The sequence below is a fragment of the Squalius cephalus genome, assembly GCF_949319135.1.
Source record: "Squalius cephalus genome assembly, contig: scaffold_73, whole genome shotgun sequence".
NCBI classification, from domain to species: domain Eukaryota; kingdom Metazoa; phylum Chordata; class Actinopteri; order Cypriniformes; family Leuciscidae; genus Squalius; species Squalius cephalus.
Window position 1 is genome coordinate 145,275 of NW_027645820.1, and position 20,829 is coordinate 166,103.

At 39.7% G+C, this 20,829-nt stretch overlaps 1 protein-coding gene across 1 annotated transcript; it reads right to left on the reverse strand.

Annotated features, from left to right (window-relative positions):
• Positions 1-397: 397 nt before the first annotated feature.
• LOC307154170 (GTPase IMAP family member 8-like) lies at positions 398-18,834 on the reverse strand. Its single transcript, XM_079898935.1, has 3 exons — positions 18,737-18,834; positions 2,293-2,905; positions 398-2,190 (listed from the first exon to the last, which is right to left on the reverse strand). Exons 2-3 carry the CDS (start codon positions 2,873-2,875, stop codon positions 1,070-1,072), a joined length of 1,704 nt encoding a protein of 567 aa, XP_079755061.1. The 5' UTR covers positions 2,876-2,905; positions 18,737-18,834; the 3' UTR covers positions 398-1,069.
• Positions 18,835-20,829: the final 1,995 nt, after the last annotated feature.

Here is a 20,829-nt window from a genome sequence, read left to right on the forward strand (position 1 = left end):
AAATGTTTTTAAAAAAAATCTGTTAAATTGATTGTTGATTGATTATTGAAAAATAACAATATATTGATATATTGATGTTTAATATTTTAATATAGGGATATTTTCTGTTCTGTATATATATCTCATTATAGTCAACGATTGTATCCTGTCAAAGCCAATTTTGTACCATTTTTGAAGGGTCCATTGTTGTACTGTTAAATAAAGGTACAAAATTGTCACCACAGGTGACTGGTCTCTTAAGGTACAAGGGTACAAATATGTACCCTGGACAAGCCATTGTACCCCTAAAGGTACAATTATGTACTTTATGTTCTGAGAGTGTAGTCAATTTTGAACATAACTATAAAGTTGTATTAAAGTCCCACTTAAGTTGTACCAAAAAATCACTCTTAATGACAACTTATTGCATTTTATTTCAACTTAATATGTGACATATTTGAACTCAATTACACTTAATGTGCATTCAGTGCACTTAAACATTGCATTTAAGTCACACTTAAGTGTTTACATTTAAAGTATATTATTTGTATAATAAGTACACTTTATAAAAGTACACTAAAGTGCACTTTTTTTCACAAGGGGCAACCTGAAACACTGACAAACACCATGTTCAGATGTTGAAGTGTTGAACATTGCAGATGGAGAGAGAGATTAAACATGCAGGTTCTGCTCTGTTCGGATAAAAATTACATGATGACTGAACTGAAGTGACTTGATGCAACAAATGTCAAAATCACAATGTACATTTATAGTTAATATTTTATCCAACTACTGTCAATCCACTGTCTTCTCTTCATCTGTATGTGGAAGTGTTCATTTCCAGCTGTTCTGGTGTAGTACAGTGTATTATGCTGTACTGTTCTTGAGTTCTCCAGCTGGAGAATAGCAATAAAGGATGATGAGGATGATGAAGATCTTCCCAGAAAATCTTAACCATCTTAGGCAGAGAGTTGCTTTTCTCAGGCTCATTTGATCAGCTACTTAAAGATTGTAGCAATGCTGTCATTGCTCGCCCGCCCACTCTTCCATCTCTTAATCCTCCCTTTCGTTCTTCTGTTGATCTTCTTACTTAACAACTCTTGTTGTTTTCTCTCCTTTTCCTTTCAGTAAATTCACCAATAGCTCCACCAACAGCAGCTCCACCAACAGCAGCTCCAGCAACAGCAGCTCCAGCAGCAGCAGCAGCTCCAACAGCAGCTCCACCAGCAGCAGCAACAACAGCAGGTGCAGCAACAACAGCAGCCACAACAACAACAGGTGCAGCAACAACAGCTCCAACAATAGCTCCAGCCTTAATCCAAATAGAATTCTTGGAAAAAAAACTACTAAACCCTCCTCTTTTGTTTTGCTCTTGTCTGATTCTTTCCTGGTTAGCCATCTCTGCTCTGATTCTCTCTTCTGTCTCCTTTCTCACACTCTCAATCTCCTCTCGTCTTAGTTTCTCCTCTTGTTGTTTTCTCTCTTCTTCCTCTCTCTGTCTCTTCTCTTCCTCTCTCTGTCTCCTCTCTTCTTCCTCTCGTCTGAATCTCTCAGCATCTTCATACATCTGATTACTGTAGTGTCCTCCTCCATTCTGCTTTATCATTGTGTCAATCTTCTTCAGTAGATCATTCACCTGCTCTCTGTTATTCACATCTCTATTGTTGAAGACGTGATATCTGTCTCCACACTCCTGAACTAGATCTCTTAAAGCTTCATTCTCCTCAATGAGTTTCTCTACTGACTCTCCATCTAGCTGATCTCCATGAGTGAAGAGAATGATGGAGTATTTTACTACTTCTTTACCAAACATCATCTGAATCCTCTGAGGAATCTGCTGCTCATGTTCAGTGAATCTCATATTCACAGGAAACACAATGAGAAAAGCGTGCGGTCCAGGACTGGATATATAAACACTTCTTGCTATCTCTGTCACTAACTCTTCAGTTTTCATCTTTGTGTCGAATAATCCAGGAGTATCAACTATAGACACAGATCTGCCTGAAACAGTGGTGTGAGCATCTGAACATTTACGGGTTACTGATATCATTCTTATCGCAGAATTAAACTCTCTCTGTCCCAGTATTGTGTTTCCAGATGCACTCTTCCCAACACCAGTTTTACCCAGAAAAACAATCCGTCTGGATGAGAGACTGGAGACAGGAGTGTCTGGATTAATGTCTTTTGGTATTTTCCTCATCAGTGGATTCTCTACACAATACATAAAGAAATAAAATAAAATGAACACACAAACAAGTATGTTGATTAAAATGTGTCCAGAATATTTAGCTAACATTGGAATTAAAGACTCACCCAGTATGTCCAAGTAAGGCTTAAGTATTTTTATAAGCAGCATTTTAACTTGTTCAGTATGTCCTCTCTTCTTGTTGTTGAACACATGGTATCTCTGATCATATTTCTGAACGAGGTTCTTCAGTGGTTCAGTGTCATCGATGAACTCTTTTATAGTTGTGTTTCCTTCCTCCAGTTCGTCTCCTCTGGTGAAGAGAATCCAGGTTTTCTCCAAGCGCTCTTCTCCTAACAGCTCCTCAATCTTCTCCACAGTTTTTCTGTCTTCTTCAGTGAATCTGTCAACTTTGATGACCAGCAGAAACACACAGAGACCAGATTCACATCTCTGAAGAACCTTTTCCTTTATCATCTGCTGAAACTCTTCATCACTCATGTGTGTGTTGAATAATCCTGGTGTGTCATAAACAGTGACTGTAATGCCACCAACAGTTACAGATTCAACAGCAACATCTCGAGTGACTGATCTGGTGCTTCTCTTTGATGTGAAAGCTTCTCGTCCCAGTATTGTGTTTCCTGATGAACTTTTCCCAGCTCCTGTTCTTCCCAGCAAGACCAAATTCAGACCTGCCGTCCCTTCTGACATTTTCAATACGTGACCTAAAGCTTAAAAGTGCTGCAAGACAAAAATGAACACACATGATTGTGTTAATCAGCAGATGGCCATTTTCTGTAATGGGCAAGTGTTGGTTGGAACATAGTGGACTAAGACTACACTGTCAGAAATAGGGGTACAGTGGGAGTCAATTTCTGTCCCCCAAGGTACAATCTAACTAACGTACCCCATAGGTACGGTGTACATTTTAGGACATCGTCAGACCTCAGTAAAGGAAGCAAACTGGTGTGGAACGGTAGATGATGGCAGATGGAGGTAAGTCGCTCCTGATTTAATTTTAACGATAACTTTAACTTGTTACTACAGTTTGCCAACGTACAAGCTAACGTTAGCTAATTGCAATATTACAAACTTTTAAACGTGCACACAATACTCATGAAATGCATGTTCTCCTGTGTGTACAACTGAATTAGTTTAGCATTTAATTAAAATCGTTCCACGTCACATTCCACCTGAGTCCGTTTAGTCTGATGTCTTTTTGTCTGATAATTTTTCGGCTGATGTCTTTTTGTCTGATAACTTTTCGGCTGATGTCTTTTTGTCTGATAACTTTTAATCTGAGTCCGTTTTGTCCGATGTCTAATTGTACCAGACCTGACACATGACGTAGTTTTTTCTGAGACCTGAAGCCTTTCAGTCTGAGGCACGATGCCGTTTTGTCCTGTGACTGAAGCCTTTTAGTCTGAGGCATGACGCCTTGTCATTGTATGACTGAGGTCTGACGATGTCCTAAAATGTACACCGTACATAGGGCTTATTATTGGACCTCAAGGTACATATATGTTCCAAAGCATTAAAAGGTACATATATGTACCATTTCTTTTAAAGGTTAAGATACAATACAAAGAGACAATTTTTTTATTATTATTATTTTTTTTTATGTTTTAATGATACCTTAATTATTTAAGGTATATTTTAACTTATATTTGAGTAGCCTTGAAATAAAGGACATAAAAGTTTTGTAAGTCAATTTACTGATATTAAATCATTATACAGTAACACAGCAAAAACTCCAGTGTTAAATGAACTCTCCTGAGTTTATTTGGCTCCAGACTCAAGAGTGTTAAAGTGTTAAAATATGAATGTTAAATTAACAATCAAGACTGTTAAAGGGGAAATGAAGCAGTCAATCAAGTTTACATGATTTACAAGATGGATTTCCACTATAATCAACAATTATATAAGAAACATGACAAATGTAAACATATAAAAGAAAAAATGTTTTATCTTTTGCGGCTATAGGGCGCCACCATTTGTGCAGTATTCTAACATGTGACGTCACAGGATTGGTTGGCTTTGATAAACCTGGCTGAATGTAGGAATATCCCAAACATCAAACTGTCTACACAACGCTGTTTTGACCGTGAACAACTAACGTTAGGTACAGTCATTATTAGCTAACAGCTGTAAGCATGAACTAGCTAATGCTAACTTAGTGTTTAGCTAACTTAGTGAAGTTTATTAGTAGGCTACCAGACAAAAAGACGACGTCTAACGTTATAACAAACTGCACATGGAAACATTGTTCATGATGTCTGCCATCATATTCTTTACTCTTGTCAACACCATGTAAGTTAGCATGTATTAATATATGCATTTGAGCCGATACGGCGTGGGAACTGAGCAGTGGTACGTCGTTATGTCGAACAGCCAGTGGTCGTTTGGGGCGAAGAGCGGGTTGGCAATGCTACTGGTGCCAGTGTGGCTGTTGTACGATGCCCACCGTGTCAAGAGTCCATCTGCTGTATATAACATATAACGTTAGACGTCGTTAGTTGTTCGCGGTCAAAACACCGTGGTGTAGACAGTTTGATGTCAGGATATTCCTACATTCAGCCAGGTTTATTAAAGCCAACCAACCAACGTGACATCACATGTTAGAATACTGCACAATGGTGGCGCCCTGGCCGCGAAAGATATAACCTTTTTTCTTTTATATGTTTACATTTGTCATGTTTCTTAATCCTTGATTATAGTGGAAATCCATGTTGTAAATCATGTAAACTTGATTGACTACTGCATTTCCCCTTTAAAGTTAATGAGCTAATTAAGTGATTCATTGAGTGATGATTGACCATTTAGACACCTGATGTTAACAAGCAGAATCACTAAAGGAGAAAATCTATTTTTTTTTACCCATTCGGACCCTGTGTCACATGTCAGCCCCCTTTTTTTTTTTTTTTTACTTCTGGAGCATTTCACCTAGTTTAAAGCATGCGGTCCATGAGATTGTCGTTTGTCATCCAATCAAATGGCAGTAAAGCTCTGCATGTAGTAATTAAAAAAATAAAAACTACATTGAAGAGAAGCATGGCAGCACTTCACTCCAAACACAGAAGCAAGCAACATTTTCTATGGTTTTATTAAATTTTTTTGATATGTTTGCCAGTATTTCATAGTTTGTATGTAAAATAGAAAGATTTAACTTATTAAAGTTAAAAATTGATTGTAGAATTGCAAATTTTTAATCATGATTTTTTTCAAATGTGTCTGTCCATTAGAGTGGACAATGGGTTCAAAAGCCTGTTACTGAAATCACATTCCAGTAACTGAAGTCCAGTATTTCTGATTGAAATTTCTTATATAAAAAATCTATATCACAGTACCGATACATTTTTGAAACTTTTTCATATGCAGAATATATATTTCTTGAAGTTCTTGAATATATAGCTAATGGAAATATCTCAGATGTTGACTTTATGTGGAGTGATGAGGAAGATGAAGATGTAAGAAAAATATCAGTAAAAATAGTAAGTAATTACTAGCTCCCGGCCAAACGAACATACGGATTTGACTTAAATCTATAAGCGTAACTTGAATATGAATATTCTTCTTACACAAACGCAATGCTTCACTTCAGAAGGCCTTTATAAGGCCTTTATAAATGGCCTTGCCCCCTTTATGTATTGTGTTCCCAGAGGAGGGGTTTATGTAAATGTTGGGAATGTCTTGTAGTTCCAACTCACCGTTTGCTGTAGTCCTTAGAAACTGATTTCTTTAAAAGCAAATATCTCCCTTTGTTTTGAACTTTTAGCGTTGTAACTTTGCAGATGTTGTTTATGCTCAAACAGCAACATTACACACTAGCTAAAGTTAAAAGGATACTTCACCCCTGGAAAGATGAAAGGCTCTGGAAAGGCCACTCCCAAGCCTTGCCTACCATTTAGAGAGCGCAGTTGAAAACAACAAGGTAAGCTCACTAGTGAGTCTTCGTGACGAGTTTGCCTGGGATTTCGAGATCGCCCAAAATGTCCGGGATTCGGCTTTTGCGTTCTACAGTCACCATTCATCATGTTTACTGTGGCGAGCAGGACGAGGCTGAGGGCCGTGGGAGAACAGCGCGAGGCCGGTGGTGTCATTACTGAGACGCATCGGTCTCGCATCTCTCACGGAGGAGCGGGAATTTTCTTAGCAATGTTAAAACGCACATCAACCGATCACTTGTTTAGCGTTCATGTAAACACTACATTCAGATTCACCAATCAGAATGAATTCATTTAGATTGAATCAAAAGGTGTACATGTAAACAATGAATGGCGACTGCAGAAAGACATTTTGGACGATCTCGACGGCCGGACATGTCCGGGAAAAAGAGGATGGTAACCCCTACTACTCAGCTTTCTCCACAGAACAAGAGCTGCTAGCTTAGCTTCCAAAGAAAAACGGCTGAACTATGTGTACATTCTGTGAGTGAGATCCCACCCTCTATGGGCGGGTTGAGAACATGCGGAACAGCCCTACTACTGGCTGTAGTCTTTAGCCTCTGGCTAAAAAATACAGAAATCTCTCCTCTCAGGGGGATTTGAGGGTGGAAAGCACGGTAATTCGAAAATACTACAGGTTTTCTACTAATACAAAGCTTACTGCTAAATCCTGAAGTATCCCTTTAAAAAAGGTGAAATCACATTCAACCACCCCTTTAAAGGTGCCGTAGAATGGATTATTTTATTATTTTATAATGTTTCCTGGGGTGCCCTTATAATGTTAGTATGTTTATTAGATCAAAATTTGTTATAATTTAGAAATAAAAGGCATATTTCCTAGCCTGATTTCATACCCTGATCTGGACACTCTGTTTGAAGGGGCGTGTCTGCTGTGAGACTTCAGTGTAAACGCCCACTGCTGTGATTGGCTGACATGCTTGCATATGAAATATCTGGCATTACATGTAGAGCTATCTGGAAAACATTTACTATTACAGCGATTATACGTTTTTACTATTACAGCTATCGGGATTAACGAATCATGATAAGTTTTTTAAGTATTTAGATCTATTCCAGCATTGAGCAGATGACAGCCTGTCGATCGCGTGAATGAAGATCTTATCACTGCAACGCGATTTACTGATGCATAAACAGTGTTGAACGACTTTGAGAGAAAGATTATCTGTCTGGACTTGAACAATTACACATCAGAAATTCACATAACCCACTGGTTCTCCAGAGGCTCGGATGAAGGAGCTAAAAAAATATTTTTGTGTTCATTTGTAGTTACATCCAAACACTGAGCAACTGCCATGCTTCGTTCGCTCGTCTGCAAGCCACGATGTCTCTCGAGGAAAAAACAATATCGCGCTGGATCTAGATAACACAGTGTAAATTATCGTTAATAAAATCACTACTTACCGCTTGCGGGAATATAACGTTAGTTGAAATTGCCCCCTTCGTCCGTTTGAGACGCCGAGAGAAGCCTGGCTGCTTGATATTGTTCCAGGTTAGAAAAACAGTCCGCGGTGAAATGGGCAGAGCAACTAACAACTTCGAATTAAACTGTAGCGGTATCCGATTATAGATAGATCTGCCATTTTCTCTATGATCCTCGCTTGTTTCTTCACCTGCAGAACTTCCGATGATTCGGCTGCGCAGTTCCGCCTGGCACTGAGCATGGGCTGGCTTATGCAAATTTTTAGAGGCGTACATATTAATGATCCCAACTGTTGCGTCACAGTTGGTGTTATGTGGAGATTCGCCTGTTTTTCACGGGTGTTTTTCAAAAACGAGATTTAAATAAGAAAGAGAAAACTATGGTGTTTGAGACTCACTGTATGCCATGTCCATGTACTGAACTCTTGTTATTTAACTATGCCAAGATAAATTCAATTTCACATTCTAGGGCACCTTTAAACTTTTTTTCTCCTGTATATTCTTCCGTTATCCAGAACAGCAGCAGCTTAAAGGTTTGTTTGAGTGGCGCCCACTGCTGTACACACGTGAATTTGCATTTTTCTTCAGCATGAGGCTTATGTCTTCACTTTTGGTGTGAAAGGGTCTTTACATTTGCCCAAAAATATAACTTTTCTTTAATAATAAAACAAGCCCAGCCCAGGTGGGGAAAAAGGAGCGCAAAAGTAATGTAACATTACTTTTATAAAAAAGTAACTAACACAATTACTTTTTAAGGCACTTTGTAACAATATTGTAATGCATTACTTTTCAAAGTAACTTTCCCCAACACTTGCAATGAAGCCTGTGAATGTCCTAGTATTTCACTTCAGCCTTTCCGAACATTATGTAAGGTTCAAGTGGCGTGTGTGAGAGGAATTGGAAGCAAGCAGAACGCTCACGCAGCGTCTTCACTAATCTGTGATTTAAAAAACTAATCTCACAATCGACCCATAACCGTTGGAGAGAGTATCTTTTCTTCAACCCCTATTATATAGTATGACAGACACAAATATTACATAAATTAAACAAACTGTTCTTTCCTGTATTCCAGGCCTAAATGTGTAGCGTGCCAGCCCAGATAGCAACATTGTTTCGGCCCAGATCTGGCAAACAGGAGTGGGCCACCCAAGGGCCGTCATTCCACGCTGCATGTGGGCCAGATCCACATTCCACAAGTTCCAGATGTGGGCCGGATCTGGGCCGAAACAATGTTGCTATCTGGGATGTTGTGTCAAATTTAACACAATAAATGTGTTAGTCATTTTAACACACAAATTGTGTCATTTTAAAAAATAAAGCGAAAGGGCCAGATGCAAAAATATTAAAGGTGAACTAAGTAACTTTTTTATCTGAACCGAACAGCTTCGGAGTCATTGGAATGGTTATATGACTCTTTTCGGGTTGAATGGTGGTCTTCTCGCACCCCTCGAGCGCCTGTGAGACGAAAAACCACCCTTGCAACTTTGGGCCGGCGGGACGCCGGCTGCAGCATCAGGAAGTATCGCGTGATATCAGGTCTTGCGATGTAACAAACTGCTTTATGGGACATGACCAGCGGGAGAAGATGGGACGAGCCAACGAGTTTTAACCACAGTGTTGTCAAATATCTATTCAGAAGCTGTAGGGGGAGCTCTATAGAGAAACCCACGAGCAAAAAGCGAGAAAACAGTGAAGAAGTCGGCAAAGCTGCATAATGCAGCTTTAACCGTTTAATCAATAGTCGAGTACAGAATGCATGTGCACACAAAGTACAAGACAATGTTTCAAGCTCAATGACTGGACAGACTCACTGTACTGGACATCATTCAGTTATTCACGCTTCAACCCCTAATTGATAATGCTGCTTTTGACAAAAGTTCATGAAGAGATAACCGTTAACAGAGTTTGCACAGTTTAGACTAAAAGTGTAGGCTAAATATTCAGCGATATCTTCCAAAGATTATATAATATTGATAAGTAAATACACTAAATTTCACTATGCTAATGTGTGGACACATTTAAACCATGTGTGTTAAAACCAGCCCATGTTATTGTGCCCTGTGTTTATTTACATTTCTATTTAATAACATTTTGCATTTGTCAGCCTTTAATTAGAAAGAGTGCATGTGTTGTAAAATAAAGATTACGGCAAACATATTAAATATCATTACAAAAATGAAAATTTTGCATTACAAAATAAATGAATAAATGCATACAAAATTTCTGTTCTAGTATATTTGACTAGCCTGGATGCCAGCCGAACTTAGCCCCGCCCACAAAATTTTTAGGTCGGGAAGTTCGGTCTGGACCAAGCTGCAACATTCTAATCTGAAAAATGAAGCCTACCCGGAAGTGCGAAAAACTGCAATACATCGGAAATCCGCTAGGGCGAGGTCCCAAAAGGGAGCAAATGTCCATAGCCCCTATGTTAAAATGTCCGTTTTCAAAGCATAAATTCATGTTTTTACAGGTTGGTCCCATGGATTTTTATTGTATTTTTCGATAGGTTCCGAGTGCCTGACAACCATGAGGGCTGTGAATTTTTTTCTAACTCGTTAGTTTAGATCGTATTTAGATATAAAATGTATGACAAATAAGGGCGTGGTTAACTTTGATTGACAGCTTGATTGACAGCTTAGGCTGTGCCAAGGAGAATGACAACATAAGAAGCGCCATTTTTTAACACAGTTGAAATATAATACTATATCATGAAATGTAGTTTTAAGAGTTTTTCAGGCGAGAATGTAGTTGTTTAAAGCTCAAATCTGTGGTTTATTTAAAGATTTATGAAAATTTTATCCAGTTGTGAGATCCAGCGATGACCGGGCGCTCGGCGCTCATGTCCGCCTGGAACAGCCTTTCCTCGGCTAGTCGTCTGATGTTTGCCGCTGACTCTGGCGTCTCTGTAGTGGTTAAACATGAGATATAATTCGTCTTGTGTTTATCTAATGGGTGATTTTTGGTTTCGTGAATCTATAATTTGTTCCCTGGCCAATCGTTTTGGCTGAGGGGAAGTTTCATAACTTTATAAGCTATTTAACTTTACCGTTGTATGGTTAGACTAGAGCACTGACTTTGTATGTTTGACTGAATTGTTTGCTTTATTTGTATAGCTTCTTATACCTTTTACTTATACTTTTATAATGGCTAATATTGATAAAACTGAAATTTAACAAAAAGAAACTGGGTTGAGTTTTGTCATTTTAAATTTTAATAATTGTATTTAAAATTTTTAAAAACTGTAATGTTGTTTACTGCAAAATCTGTTGTTTAGTACAAATACACATATTGCCTGGACCATATTAAAATGTTTAATATTTTTATATTATATTTAAAACGAAAAGAGGCAGGTTTGTGTTTTATATTTATTTTTTTCAGAAATAGGCAAACGTTGTGTTCAGTGAATATAATCAATACGCGTTGCCTGAACCACATTTGTGTGGCTATAATGTTTACGATTTCTTTAACCCTTGTGTGGTGTTCATATTTTTGTTACTCAGCCAGTGTTCGTGGGTCTGGTGGACCCGCTGCATTTTTGGGTTTTTAATTCAACACAATCAAAAATGTTATGTTAAAATACTCAACAGATGTTTACTTCATCCCAATTACAAGCAATATAAACAGCAAATATGGTCAATATTTTCTCTTTACCTTTGTTAGATCACATTTAAGAACTGCAACCTCGTGTGGAAATGGCAGGAGTAGAAGCACAAAACTCACTCTTGCACTCTTTCACACTTACACACAATCTCTCTCTCACAGGGACGCACACACACTCATGCAGACACACACACACACACACACCCACAACACACACACAGACACACACAAAACACCCCCCCCCCCACACACACACACACATACACATGCACATACACACACACACACACTCACTTGGATATGTGGTGTATGGTCACTCTCCATAGGCATAATGGTTTTTCTAATGTAGCCTACAAACTGTATAATCTATCCCCTACACTAACCCTACCCCTAAACCTACCAATCACAGAAAACTTTTGGCATTTTTTGAATTTCAAAAAACACCATTTAGTATGTTTTAGTATGAGGACACAGATGTCGTCATAAACCATGTTTACGTTGTAATACCCATATCATTATACACATTTGTGTCCTCATAAACCATATAAAAGGATATACACACACTAACAGCAGGCCCTGACAGGAGGAGGACAGAGTAAAGGTACACAGGACCTACAATTTCCACACTTTTATTAGCCCCGGGTCCAGTGGACCCGAACATCCTGTGTGTAATATAAATGTGTAGGGGGGGTGTACAGTGTGTTTTCATTAAAAATGTGTTCTGATATATATTCCTCACAGAAAATGAGCCAAGGCCAATGAGTCTCAGTTTGAAAAAATAATTAATTGTATAATTTTTCTTTTGATAAAAAATGAAAACGGGTCCAACAGACCCGAACACCATACAAGGGTTAAAGTCCCCATGAAATCAAAATTGACCCTATTTACTTTGTTAGCGCATATTACTAGTCTTGTGGTGAACAATTAATCCGTGCAAGAAAATATTTTAAAAAAAATTTTTTTACCATGGTAATCTTTAATCAAAATCTGAAAATGCCCCTCCCCTCTGCATTGGAGGACCTTCTCTGATGACGTAGGTTTGAGGAATTGGTTTGGGCAATGCTTAACCACTCCCCTCAAACCGTTAGTCTGCTATGAGCAGAGATGGAGAGGAGGAGCGCTAGAGTAAAACCCTGCCCTCTGTTCAATATTCCTTTTCACTGGGAAATACGTCATAACACTGGAGAAAAGTCGTTTGCAACTTCCGGTTCACGGGGACTTTAAATGAAAACGAAAAGAGTTAGTATGGTGTTTTATAACATATTTCGTTGCCTAAAATATACAAAGAGATAACCGGAGTAGCAGAGCGAGCTGAGTTCACGCTTACAGATAAGTCAGATAGAATAAATGCATATTTGGCGTGCTGTCTGAGGAGAGGCTCCGGGCTCGGTATTCGGCCCGAACCCAAAGTACTCCCCCCGTGTTCCAGGCTGTGGAAGAACAAGCCGAGAGTGAGTGGAGGGATGCTGAAAACTGTCTAGGAATGTTAGGTGAGTTGACAGAGTGAATAAATATAAATAAATATATATATATATATATATATATATATATATATATATATATATATATATATATATATATATGTATATTTATTCACTCTGTCAACTCACCTAATTCACTCTGTCAACTCACCTAACATTCCTAGACAGTTTTCAGCATATGCTTCCTCTCATGCTGATAGTGTAGTAGACCGTAGACGGTTAATTGGATTGATTATTTGAACGTGCTCCTCCTGTACTTTGTTTATGAAACGTGTAGATTCTGCCATCGCGTCTGTTATAGAAGATATCGACAGCGCATTAATTTTAAAAGAAGAACAGAACCGCGATCAAGGCATTTGTCGGTCGGAAACATGAATGAAGAACATACGTCACTTACTCCGTTGCTCTGATTGGTTGTAGGTCTATCCAATTGAGTGCAGAGGCATTAGGCTTGTTTGAGATTAACAAAAGGTGTGTTCGACATCGGCTGTGGCTGGATGCAACCGATCGGCGAGAGTAGCCGCGTGCAGGCGGGGAGGAGCTGCAAACGGAGACGTGAAGTCGGACACTTTCTGGTTCCCGTGGTGACTGCTCACGTGGTGTTTGCATACTTTACCACAGCTGCAGTGAAATAATGCAGTATTTGCCAAATAATGCACAGATGTTTCAGAGACATTTTCATTCAATACTTTATGTACTGCTTCATCCAGCGTCTGTTTGAACAAGAATAAAGTTCAACATGAGCTACTATCAATTGTTGTATTACATATTTATTAAATGTTTAATTTAGTTTTTTTCCACTGCAATAGTATATAAACTGATAAAGTTTATAGACTGATTTATTGAGTCTCCAGCAAGAGTCTCAATTCCTGCCAGACCTGTTTTCTCTATTGTGTTTTAAATAAGTCAGATCAACCCAGCCATTAGGGAGGCACAAGCCAGTGCACTCTTAGTGCCGGTCCCAAGCCCGGGTAAATGGGGAGGGTTGCGTTAGGAAGGGCATCCAGCGTAAAACATGTGCCAAATCAAATATGCGGATCATGAATAATAATTTCATACCGGATCGGTCGAGGCCCAGGTTAACAACGACCGCCTCAGGTATCGTTAGCCAACAGGGTAGCGGTGGAAATTGGGCTACTGTCGGCCGAAGGAGGAGGAGGAGAGGAGGAAGACGTCTACAGAGGCGACAGGGAAAGGAGAAGTGTAGGAGAGTGGAGGTTCGGGTTGGTACTTTAAATGTTGGCACTATGACTGGTAAAGGGAGAGAGTTAGCTGATATGATGGAGAGGAGAAGGATAGATATGTTGTGTGTTCAGGAGACCAAGTGGAAAGGGAGTAAGGCCAGAAACATTGGAGGTGGGTTTAAACTGTTCTATCATGGTGTGGATGGAAAGAGAAATGGTGTAGGGGTGATTCTGAAGGAAGAGTACAGTAAGAGTGTAGTGGAGGTGAAGAGAGTTTCTGATAGGGTGATGATCGTGAAGGTGGAAGTTGAAAGGATGATGATAAATGTCATCAGTGCCTATGCTCCACAAGTTGGCTGTGAGATGGAGGAGAAGGAAAGATTCTGGAGTGAATTAGATGAAGTGGTAGATGGTGTACCTAGAAATGAACGATTGGTGATTGGGGCAGACTTTAATGGACGTGTAGGTGAGGGGAACAGAGGTGATGAGAAGGTTATGGGTAGGTATGGCCTAAAGGAGAGAAATGTGGAAGGGCAGATGGTGGTAGATTTTGCTAAAAGGATGGAAATGGCAGTGGTGAATACGTATTTTAAGAAGAAGGAGGATCATAGGGTGACCTATAAGAGTGGAGGAAGGTGCACAAAGGTGGACTATGTTCTATGTAGGAGATGCAACCTGAAGGAGGAAGACTGTAGTGTGAGGTTCAGGGAAGAGGTCAGACAGAGGCTCGGTGGTGGTGAAGAAGTGCTGGATGATTGGGAAACTACCGCAGGAGTGATGAGGGAGGCAGCTAGAAAGGTACTTGGTGTGACATCTGGAAATAGAAAGGAAGACAAGGAGACGTGGTGGTGGAATGAGGAAGTGCAGGGGAGCATGAGGGGAAAGAGGTTAGCAAAACAGAAGTGGGATCGACAGGGTGATGAGAAAAGAAGCCAGGAATACAAGGAGATGCGGCAACAGGTAAAGAGGGATGTGGCGAAAGCCAAGGAAAAGGCATACGAGGAGCTGTATGAGAGGTTGAACACTAAGGAAGGAGAAAATGATTTGTACCGATTGGCCAGGCAGAGAGATCGAGCTGGGAAGGATGTGTTGCAAGTTAGAGCAATAAAGGATGCAGATGGAAATGTGTTGACTAGTGAGGAGAGTTTGTTGAGAAGATGGAGGGAGTATTTTGAGCAGCTGATGAACGAGGAAAATGAGAGTGAGAGAAGGTTGGATGATGTGGTGTTAGTAAAGCTGGAAGTGGAAAGGATTAGTAAGGAGGAAGTGAGAGCAGCGATTAAGAGGATGAAGAGTGGAAAGTCGGTTGGACCAGATGACATACCGGTAGAAGTATGGAGATGTTTAGGAGAGATGGCAGTGGAGTTTTTAACCAGATTGTTTAACAAGATTTTGGAAGGTGAGAGGATGCCTGAGGAATGGAGAAGGAGTGTGCTGGTACCGATCTTTAAGCATAAGGGAGATGTGCAGAACTGCAGTAACTACAGGGGAATTAAGTTGATCAGTCACACCATGAAGTTATGGGAAAGAGTAGTGGAAGCCAGGCTGAGAGAAGAGGTGACCATCTGTGAGCAACAGTATGGTTTCATGCCGAGGAAGAGCACCACAGATGCCATATTTGCTTTGAGAACGTTGATGGAGAAGTATAGAGAAGGACAGAAGGAGCTGCATTGTGTATTTGTGGATCTAGAGAAAGCGTACGACAGAGTGCCAAGAGAGGAGTTGTGGTATTGTATGAGGAAGTCAGGTGTGTCAGAGAAGTATGTGAGGGTGGTGCAGGACATGTATGAGGACAGTGTGACTGCAGTGAAGTGTGCAGTAGGAACGACAGACTGGTTCAAGGTGAAGGTTGGACTGCATCAAGGATCGGCCCTGAGCCCTTTCCTGTTTGCAGTGGTGATGGACAGGTTAATGGACGAGGTCAGACAAGAGTCTCCCTGGACTATGATGTTTGCGGATGATATTGTGATTTGTGGTGAGAGTAGTGAGCAGGTTGAGAAGAGCCTGGAGAGGTGGAGGTACGTGCTGGAGAGGAGGGGAATGAAAGTCAGTAGGAGTAAGACAGAGTACTTGTGCGTAAATGAGAGGGAGGGCAGTGGAGTGGTGCGGTTACAGGGTGAAGAGGTGAAGAAGGTGGAGGAGTTCAAGTACCTGGGGTCAACAGTGCAAAGTAATGGAGAGTGTGTTAGGGAAGTGAAGAAAAGAGTGCAGGCAGGATGGAGTGGGTGGAGAAGAGTGACAGGAGTGATTTGTGATAGTAGAGTATCTGCAAGAATGAAAGGAAAATTTTATAGGACTGTGGTGAGACCTGCGATGTTGTATGGATTAGAGACAGTGGCATTGAGTAAAAGGCAGGAGGCGGAGCTGGAGGTAGCAGAGCTGAAGATGTTAAGGTTATCGTTGGGAGTGACGAGGATGGACAAGATTAGAAATGAGTTTAATAGAGGGACAGCGCATGTTGGACGTTTTGGTGACAAGGTGAGGGAGGCGAGATTGAGATGGTTTGGACGTGCAGAGGAGGGACATGAATTATATTGGTAGGAGAATGCTGAGGATGGAGCCACCAGGAAGGAGGAAAATAGGAAGACCAAGGAGGAGGTTCATGGATGTGGTGAGGGAAGACATGCAGGTAGTTGGTGTAAAAGAGGCAGATGTAGAGGACAGGGTGGTATGGAGACGGATGATCCGCTGTGGCGACCCCTAATGGGAGCAGCCGAAAGAAAAAGAAGAAGAAGAAGAAGAAGAAGAAGTTTTAAATAAGTCAGATCACTTGATTCTCACCTTTCGGAGCCCAGACGTTGAATCGTTAGGTTGATTGACTTTCACCTTTTGTCTTTAATGGCTCTGGGATGGCTCTTGGAATTGGAGTTCCTGGCCAGTATCAGCATGTGAATAGTTATGCTGATTCAATTGGACTCAGAGTAGGGTGTGTTCCCACTTCATTTGCATGCTTTATTCAGAGTTCCCGCCTCTATGTAATCCCTCCCCCTTGGAATGTATATAGCTACAATGTTTAATGTTTTAGTTAGACAGATCATGTTGGATTCCTGCAGCCACGTACAGCGGAGTTATCAATAAAGAATAACTTCCGTTGAACGCGATCCCAACTGTCTCCTGGTCTCTGCTTTGAAGAAAGAAAAACTTTACAACACAATGAAGTGGACATCAATTAAAGATGTTGTCTCACAGGCGCTCGAGGGGTGCGAGAAGACCACCATTCAACCCGAAAACAGTCATATAATCAATCCAATGTTCGGTTAAGATAAAAAAGTTACTTAGTTCACCTTTAAGCAGTTTCAGTTTGATAAACATGACACAATATAACATGACAATGACATGAAAAAGAGTGTTCACTGTTATAATAAACTGATTTGTGAGCTTTAGAGGAACTAAAGGTTTTTCGAATAAACACAAAACACACGTGATCGTTGTCATGCGGTGAATCTGGCCAATCGTGGAACAGCTGTGTGGTCATCAGCCCACGTCCAGCCCAGTGCAGCCGCTCTTGAGAAGCTGCGCTGGCTGAGTTCTCTGGCTACTCTCGAATTGCTCTCGCGGTACTTTGATGGCACACGTCACAGTCACGAGGCGTCGGCGCTGTATCAAGTCGGACAAAATTTCTAACCGGCATGCACTGCTTTAAGTCAGCCGCCGATCGGTCTGCGCAGAGCTGCATGAAGTCGAACAAGTCTAAAATCTGTGCAGGATCGATCACCGGTGATCAGCGCAAGATGCATGCCGGTTAGAAATGTGTCCGAGTGCGGTCCGCCTTGCTCTGATATCATGCTGACGTATGTCAGAAAACTCTATAGCGACCGCAAGGCAGACGTGTCTGATTCTGCAGTCGAGCGCAGTTGCTCTCCACTGACTGCGCTGATCAAAAGCATGATGGGAAACGACTTGCTGATGACACAGCTTAATGTGCATTGGTTTAAACAACCGTGATGTCATAAATTACTCTTTTAAAATGTTTGATTTTAAAACTCTGATATCATGTTTTATGTGTATACGTTATGTGTGAATATTCCCAAACTATCTGACAGTGCGATCTCTATGGGTTATGCAATGTAATTTGTATTTAAAAAACAAAACAAAACAAAAAAAACACATATGTCTGTATTAAAGAAAAAAAGATTGATAAACGTATTTGGAATGGAATTAAATGAGTAGGCTACTTTGGGTGTCTTTATATTTATTTTCAAAAAGCGACAGAACTTAAATTCCGTCCAGTTTATTAGCAACACTGTGCACAGGCGTGAATCCCGTGATATTCATCTTTGATCTCACAGGTGTCAGACCCACTGCGAGAAGAGAGAACTGTCCGGCTTGCCTGCGCTTTTTTCACTCCTCATCTCACTGCAGCCGCCTACTCTCGCATACATTTCAGGCGAGGCAAGGCACATCTCAAACAAGCCTAATTTCTTTCCTGGTTCGGTTGAAACACGCCCCATAATCAAAGCTCAATGGAGCAGTATCAGACTCACATTCTGACTAGAATCTGAGTGTGACGACGTCAGGCTAATATTTAACAGTTTATAGATCAAATAGCCGACACAAACCACGTCAAATAAAGTAATAAAATATCTAATCTCAAATCAATTATGAATCCATTTCTATCTTTAAACAGCCCAATTGAATCTAACTGTCTTTAAAGTAAGTTAATTTGTTAAATGAGGAATTAATGTAAATTAATCAAATTATGAACGCGATTAACAGTTTTAAACTTTTAACAATGGTGTTTTAAATTATATAATAGTATCAAATATCAATCTAATTGCTCAACATTATTTTTTACTAATGATTATTCCACTTCTTAACAATAAATCAGTTCATTTTTCACAGAGCTGTGACAGTTATTTTACTTGTCATTTGCACAACTTAATTATAATAAATGGAAATTAGCAGTATAGGAGTTAAGCTTACCTGAAAATGTACTTCACTTTGCAAAGATGTTTTTTTGGCTGTGAATTTTAGTTGCTGTCTGGTCTGTCTAAGCGTGACCGTGGTTTGCTGTTCTGTGTGATTGTTATTTGTTTTGTCACCCCTCCCCAAAGGGGAATTCACTATGGCAAGCCATTTTAACATTTAAAAGCTAATTTTGACTATCCAGAATTAACATTGTAGATATCAACAATGTCTTTCTGACTAGTTGTAATTACATTTTGGATAGTTGGAATTGTCATTCAAGATATCTGTAACGTAATTGTGACTAGTCGAAACGACAGATAGAGATATCTGTAATTCAGTTTTGAATAGGCAAAACTGAATTACAGATATCTGCAATGACGTCATTGAAAATGACATTCAACTCGTCACACATCTTAAATGACAATTGCAGATATCTGTAATTCAGTTTTGACTAGCCAGAATGAAAGTTAAAGATATCTCAAACATCATTATGACTAGTGCAAATTATTGTGCATGACGTTGCTCTATTTTACATATCCATTTCCCCTCCCCACCATAATCAAAGAAAAAGTTGGTTAATTTCTTGATTTCTATGAATGGAAGAAGAAAGAAGCAGCCATGGCGTTGGCTGTAATCGAAAAAAAACACCAGAAAATGTTTTTTATATACAAAAAAAAATATTTTTTTTACAATGCTATGTTTATGTTCATGCTTAAAAGGTTGTTGTTGCCGTTAGATTTATGCGTGAAAAAGATTCACACTAATTCACTTTAATAAAGATGCTTACATGCATGCTATTCTTGAAAGTACAATAACATTAACTTCCTTAGATGAGAAACAAAGTTCTTAGTTCAGATTAGTTCTTATTTTTTATTTAATTTTTGCAGTTTGAAACAGCATGAAAAAAGACGTTTAAAAACTCTGGTTGCTCCGACATGGTGCTAATCAGTGCTAATTAAAGTTAACAGTTAACAGGTGCTATGTGATTTGATGATTTGAACAACACGCTCTGCTCCCGCCTAAAGTGTGATGCATGCATACAGATATCAGCAACGTCATTTGGCCTAGTCAAAACTTTAATTCAAGATATCTGTAATTACATTTTGACTAGGCAGAATAAAAGTTACAGATATCTCAAATTTCAGATATCTCTAATCAAACTTAATTTCAAGATATCTTTAACTTGATAATAGATATCTACAATTAAATTATGACTATCCCTAACTCCAGTTTGAGATATCTACAACGTAATTTCGCCTAGTCAAAACTTAATTTAAGATATCTGAAAAGGAACATGTAGATATCTTGAATTGAGGTGAATTAAAGATATCTTGAACTGGAGTTATGACTAGTCAGAATCAAATTGAAGATATCTCAAACTAGAATTACAGATATCTACAATTCAGTTACAGATATCCGTAATTCACATAGTGGATATCTGCAGCTGAATTGTAGATATCTGTAATGATAAACCCCATTCAAATGAATGGCAAAAGTGATGTCATTTGTCCTAGGAAGAATGTCTTTGTGGATATCTGAAATGACAATTATGGATAGGAAGAATGTAGTTGCGGATATCTGAAATGTTCTTCTTGACTAGGCAAAACTGAATTAAAGATATCTGCAACACATATCCAGTCTAGCTTTTAAATGTTAAAATGGCTTGCCATAATAATTCACACAAGCACGTGACTTAAAGGAAAGCAGAACTGTCTTTCACTTTCGAGAAGCACCTAATGCTTCTCATTGGTTAGTGGCAAGTGATGACGTCGATCAAGGCGGGGCCGTACCTGGGGCGGGGCTGCACGTCTCTTCCCGCCAACATCTCTTCTCATTGGTTAGTGGCGTGAAGTCATGACGTCGACTCTGTTTTCATTTCCGATGTTCATCGCTGCATGGTGAGTAGACTACAGCAAAGAGTATAGACCTTATGTAGCTCCGCCCCTTTTCAGCGCTGCGCTCATTGTCTTTTGACTTCCGGTCTGTATTTTCACAGCGTTTTGCGTGTTTATTAATGAACGGCTCGTTTTAAAATCTTCCCGGTCGATTTACATTTGTTAAGTCATCTGCTTTAAACATTACAGTCCTCATGATAACTTTCGTTAACT

What these genes read in the sequence shown, in the direction of transcription:
- LOC307154170 (XM_079898935.1), bottom strand. Translation starts at nt 2,875, where the DNA reads ATGTCAGAAGGGACGGCAGGTCTGAATTTGGTCTTGCTGGGAAGAACA. An exon ending in GCCTTACTTGGACATACTGG is followed by an intron (nt 2,191 to 2,292) that starts GTGAGTCTTTAA and finishes TGTATTGTGTAG; the next exon opens with AGAATCCACTGATGAGGAAA.